This window comes from Sinocyclocheilus anshuiensis, unplaced genomic scaffold, assembly GCF_001515605.1.
Source record: "Sinocyclocheilus anshuiensis isolate Anshui unplaced genomic scaffold, SAMN03320099.WGS_v1.1 scaffold1325, whole genome shotgun sequence".
NCBI classification, from domain to species: domain Eukaryota; kingdom Metazoa; phylum Chordata; class Actinopteri; order Cypriniformes; family Cyprinidae; genus Sinocyclocheilus; species Sinocyclocheilus anshuiensis.
The window spans coordinates 567,007-573,486 of record NW_015552751.1 but is presented as its reverse complement, the minus strand read 5'-3'; the positions used below and the strand labels follow the sequence as shown (position 1 = coordinate 573,486).

The following is a 6,480-nucleotide window of genomic DNA, read 5'->3' as shown; positions in this document are numbered from 1 at the left end:
TTGCAGCCTGAAATGAAGACGGACACAGTTTTTGTTTTATCCAGCTGTATTTACTCAGTGCAACTTATAGCATCCATGTGAAAGATAAAACACCAACATGTCAGAAAAAAAAAAAAAAAACAGAATCACTGAGTTGGAAAAATGTAAATAGTTTTCTGAGATGAATCTGAAGATAACGTAAAGAGATTTTTTTTTTTATTATTATTTAAATATTATTTATTTATTTACGTAATTATTATCATTAAGATGATCAGTTATTTATTTATTTATTTACTCTTTATTATTATTATTATGATTTTTAATGAATTTATATATTTATTTATTATTAAGAACTTGTCTTTTGTGAAACCTGTTTTTTTTTTTTGAATATTTTTGTTAAAAAAAAAAACATTTTAGTTAAATTGTTTGAAAAAGATCACATTACAAACAAAGAAAAAAAAATGCCATTATCATTTTTTTTTTGTAATACTTCACAGTAAGGTTCCATTTGTTAACATTAACTGCATTGGTTAAAATTAACTAACGATGAAAAATACATTTATTAATCTTAGTTAATTTTAGCATTTACTAATACACTATTAAACTCAAAAGTCTGTTAATATTATTTAATGGACCTGAGCAAACATGAACTAACAATGAACAGTTGTATTTTTATTAACTAATGTTAAGAAAGATACAAAGTGTTTTCTGTCCAGATCTTTCGAGGACATTGGTGCGGTTCAAATGCAATCAATGTTCCATTCTATTCTGTGCATCATTCAAGATATTTTTAGGAAGCAGTTTATGAATTCATTTGCAGTTTGTCCTCAGGCTCATTTATCTTGTTACCTTGGTGATCTATTATAGTGGACAGAACAATGTGCTAAACATAACTATCGACACCAGATGCCACTCATTGTCTTCTGGATCATGATTCATCATTCCAGCAACTTCACACACACTGACACAACCGACTGACTGTAAAGGAACATGTCTGGGCCATAGTTTTCTTTTTTTTTTTTTTTATATTTACTACATGACAATTAAGCACTTACTTGTCAGTTTGCATCAACACATTAATTTCACTGTCATACAGTCAATATAGTTTTTAAATGCATCATAGTAGTAACTGGCTGAATCACCCATAACTGTATTCTCTATCAAATCTCTCTGCAGAGGATTCACCACGATGACCGCCTATCCCGCCAGTGAAGCCGCTCTGAGCATCATCAAAGCCGGGGCGACCCGTCAGAAAGAGGCCTACTACCCCTGGTTCCACTACTTCACCTGCCTGATCAATAACATCTTCCCCTTCATGAAGGATATTCTGATATCAAGCCTCAGCGCGGAGAATATGGACTAAAACATCTGCAGAGTTCAGACATTAAAGCAACTGTATGTAAGGCTTTTACCTTGAAATCAAAGTTTCAAAATCATTCTGTCTGTTCTGAGAATGTGTAAGTTGGTTGATCGGATCCGAAATTCTGAGAAAAGGGCTGATCGCTTTACACAGCAACAAATGCATGTGTACAGCTATCCGCTGTATTAGGACAGTGATATATTTACCAGACTGAATTCCCACTCACTTAACGGTAGGAAGTGCCAAAGTCACAAAAATCCATAAAACTACATACAGTTGCTTTTACAAACAGGATTTTCATTATTTCCTAAGAACATATGCATTGTGATGAATGAATGTTTTATGTGCACTTGAGGCAATTTTTGCATTTTAGAAATTAAAAGGCAGCAGGTCACTGTAATTTTTCATTTATTAATTTAAATATTATATTATACCCCATTATAAAGCCACATGTGTAAGACAAGCCATCATAACATTGTAAATATTACAAACACACAATCAATTCATTATAATTATTAGTCACAGAACAAATAACATTCAACCCAAGATGGACAAAACGCTATTAATCACACTTATGGAATTATTTATTGCTTAAGAATTCTATAAGGAAGACATTTAAGAGCTAGTGCTTAATTATTAAAATGCTTGTGTATTTATTTGTCTGACATTGTTGAATGAATTTTTGAACTCCACCAAGACTCTATGCTTTTGGGATTTGAACTTGCAAATATATATTGTTTAATTAAATTCAGTTGATTAAACACAGTCTGTATCCACAGTCTTCATTTAAAAACAAATGTTGAAATATTAACGTCAGACGTGGGATTTGCAAAACTTGAACAAAAAAGTCTTTCGCCTGTGTGATTTTTTTTTCTCTCTCCCAAAAAAGAAATGTAATTGGAGACCCAAACAGCTTCCCATGAGCAGTGTGGGACTCTGAGCATGAGTTTGTGGAAACCACTGAAGGATGTAAAATCTGAAATTAAACAGTTGTTCCTCTGGTTATTGTGACTCACAGAGACATTGGGACAATTAATTTCCATTTGTACAAGTCATAATTAAATATTTGAAAGCCTCCAACCATTAAAGGCTTTTTTCTGGTGAAGCTGTGCCATTATTTAAGTTTTCAAAGTATAACCATAATACAAACATTACATGTTACACGGTTCATACTGGTTAATGAGCAGCCATGAAAGCAAGGTCTAAACCATCAAGAGTCAATGTGTTGCATTGTAACTGTCTGTCAGAAGCTGATAACTGTTAGAAGTGAAACATTAATCTGCGGTATGAAAAATTGATAATTGCATATTTCACTTGAACCTAAAGTTACTGCAGTTTTTAACACTCTTTGAGCTCAACCCCACGTCTGATTTTATGTGCTTATCAGCTGCTGTATTTAAACACTTCAGATATCAGTTTTACTGCTGCCCTTGTTCTGTGAAATTAAATATAATAAAACAACAAGGTCAGCAGACAAACAGATTTATGGGAAGCAGAAAAAAGCCTCAGCAATTTACATATGTTCACGGACAGACTTTCAGTTTACATTGTTTGTGTGTGTATTAATGCTACTGTACAAAACAACACTTGAAACATTAATGAGCATTTACACAAAACATCAAATGTAACAGCCAAGACAAAACACATAAGAAATAAATAAAATAAAAATAAGTCAACAATTTTAAATTCACAGGATTAAAACAAATATTAAAATATTTTTATATTTAGCATAAACAATATTTAAAGAACAATACATAATAAATCAAATACTATTGAAAGAGGAAAGCAGATAATAGTATCACCACACTTTATAACCACGCTCTGTTGTTGGCTGATATTGATGACAACTGTTAATTCTCCCAAATATGATTTTGTGATTATTTACTCAACTTAAAAAAAAAAAAAAAAAAATCAAGTGAACATTCAAATGGTATTTACTGTATATCGCTGTACTTGAATGCACGAATATAAATAACGATGGAAACTGCATGTGTGAGAAATCAGTCACTGGAACAAAAAAACAATTCTAGAATGAAATATTTACAACTAATGTATTGCTTGAAAAAAAGAAAACAATTAAAAAATCATCAGAATCCATGGCTACTTTTAATTGGCCGTCGATGGAGAAGAAACTGTCCAGCTGAACTCAGATCATGTCTCTGCATCAGGCTTTAATGAGGGCCTGACTGCCACTAGCAGACGCTAGCCAGAACCAGCTCGTTTCCCTGGTGACCTGCTCATCCACAAGACTTCTTTGCCAAGTGTGATGAGAATAAATCCCAAATCAGCAAATATTTATTTATGATTTAACACCATGTCAGCAGCAATGGCAAAAACAATTCAAATGCATCACTCAATCAGTTCAATCAATATCCTTTCAATCCAATGCTTACAATAATTAACAATTTTGTCTTAAAGTCAACATACAAAAAAAAAATCACAATAACAACACAAGCAACAATAGCAATAATTATAAATGGATCAATATCCTTTCAATCCAATGCTTACAATAATTAACAATTTTGTCTTAAAGTCAACATACAAAAAAAAAATCACAATAACAACACAAACAACAATAGCAATAAGTATTTCAACTTAACAACACAACATAAAATACAGTCTTTCAATCTTTACAAGCATTTAAGTTGTCTGTGTATTATTAGAGATGAGTTAATGAAATTAGCAATGCTAATGAAAAAAAAAATTAGACAGTTGCCCCAAAATGTATTATTTAGCATAACTTAAAAATGTCTAAAAATAATCGCATTAAATCCAAAATAATAAAACAAGAGTGGTTAATTTAAAGATGCACAAACACACTTTGCAAGCAGATGATTTACATTTGACACGATACAACCAGAAAAACAAATAAAAGACATTTCCCAAATAAATAAATAAATACAAATAAATACATGTAATTTTTTTAAATAATCAAAATTTAAATAAGTCCTTGACCAAACAACAACAATAAATAAATAAAAAAGCTAAAAAAGAGAAAAAACATCAACATTTAAAATTAACAATGACCCAATAAATAAATAAATAAATAAATAAAAAGTTAAATAAAAGACAAGCAACCTTCCGAATTTGATTTTTGCAGATACAGATTTTTAATCTAACACAACTGAATTTTTAAGAGTGATTAAAGTGTCCAAATACTTTTAGCTAATATGTCTACACTGGACAAATAAAATATTAAATTGTACATTCAACCACACAGTGGCACTATAGGGTAATTGATATTTGACCAATGGAAATCAATGGGTTGGAAATCATATTTTTACCCGTCACCCCTGGCATTTCTTGCTCAAGGACACCTCAAAATTTACATCAGGAGCTATTTTTAGGCAGACTGGCAAACTGAGGTGGTGTGATTCATTCAGTGTTCCTCTGAGATTTGCGATACTAATTTTACATCAGCTGAAATATTAAACAGAATATTAATCTCATAAATCACAGTGGTATTTGTGTGCCACAAGCTTTCGTGTGATTACGTCTAGGCTGGTTTAAGGACAAATCTGTATGCATACTACCATCTACTATTGCTAGTTAGATATCTAGAGGTCACAACCTCGTACACTAGACTACTGCGATGTCCTTGATAAAGAAATCGTAACTGGATCAATGTCTCATTTTAACAGTCTCTTTACAAATGATAGAGAGAATAGCAGGAGGGGATTGATTTTTTTTTCTTGTCGTCGTCTTCGCAGAGAAATTCATTCTGATCTAATGGGGCTGTTAGTGAGATGTATGTGATGGGATGTTTGTGCGAGAGCTGTCCAAACCAAAGTTTCTGTTGATTGAAATCTGATCGGGATGGAGTGGCGACGACAGAGACTCAGCACTTTGGTTTGCAGAGCTCAGCAAAACAGCAACGAGCAGATGAACACTTCATCAGAGCAGAGAGATCCATCGCCATACAAACACACATCTGATATCTGCTCCAGGTTTCCTCCTCTGCTCCAGCGTTACTCACTGCAGAGCGGATTATGTGCAAATAATAGCATGTGCAACCTAGCATGAAACTAGATCTCCCTCTGATGCTCCTCATGAGGTGGTCTATATTTTGTTCTATATTTTAGTTCAATTAAGTTTTTAGTTTTTTATTTATTTTGACCTGAATATGACATTTACAACTTATAAATAAATAAATAAAATAAAAAAGGTTACAGAAGTTTTGAACAATGCACACAAATAAGATTTTAAAATTTTATATAAAATATATTTTTTCCAAAACATGTTTTACTCTAAAACTGTGAGAAAATGAAAGCCACAAATCTAAACAAGTTGTGTTCCAAATTTGAGGTTGATATCGCAAAAATGAGCTTGCAGTAAGATTTTGTTTGAGCGCAGTACCAAACATTTCCACTAGATGAATTTCTTTATTCCATTCATTTCCAAGGCAGTCATTTCTGACAGCAAGGTGTACAAGTGTTACTATTTTTTTCAGCACCATTCGACCTTTTCGAATCATGTCCATGGTTTTTTTTTTGCGTTCACATAGCAAGTGCCAAAACTTTTACCAAGTTTCATACCATTCCATTTCCTTTAAAAATTCTAAAAAAAAAAACCTAAAATTTTCCAGTCAAAAACAACCAAAGAGGACGAGAGGCTTAAATTAAATTACATTTAAAAAAAAGATTTTTCCTTGAATAAATCAATATATATTACCTTGAATAGATCAATATATATACTAAATGTCATGTATAAACAATGTCAGTGACACAAGCAATTTACATGCTCTTTTTTTGTCTTTAAACTATGCATTCGAAAAAATAGATGAATATAAACAACACATTTTGTCAAGCGAATAATACTCAATAGTTTTGACGATGACTTAGTCAATAAAATACATACTGGATTTATTAAGGCATTTAACACACAATTAAGACATAAAGGGGATTAAATTCACTATGCAAGTTTAAAGGGGTCATATGATGTTGCTAAAAAGAACATTATTTTGTGTATTTGGTGTAATGAAATGTGTTTATGCGGTTTAAAGTAAAAAAAACACATTATTTTCCACATACTGTACATTATTGTTTCTCCTCTATGCCCCGCCTTTTTGAAACGCATCGATTTTTACAAAGCTCATCGGTCTGAAAAAGCAAGTTGTGCTGTGATTGGCCAGCTATCCAGTG

The 6,480-nt window shown here is 31.9% G+C and overlaps 1 protein-coding gene across 1 annotated transcript in view; it reads left to right on the top strand.

Moving 5' to 3' along the window:
- hsd11b1lb (hydroxysteroid (11-beta) dehydrogenase 1-like b) overlaps positions 1–2,100 on the top strand; it is a 7,395-nt gene extending 5,295 nt beyond the window's left edge. Inside the window, exon 7 of the mRNA XM_016459592.1 lies at positions 1,156–2,100. Within this exon, the coding sequence (XP_016315078.1) occupies positions 1,156–1,342 (187 nt within the window). The 3' untranslated portion in view covers positions 1,343–2,100. The remainder of the gene's footprint in view (positions 1–1,155) is intronic.
- Positions 2,101–6,480: the final 4,380 nt, after the last annotated feature.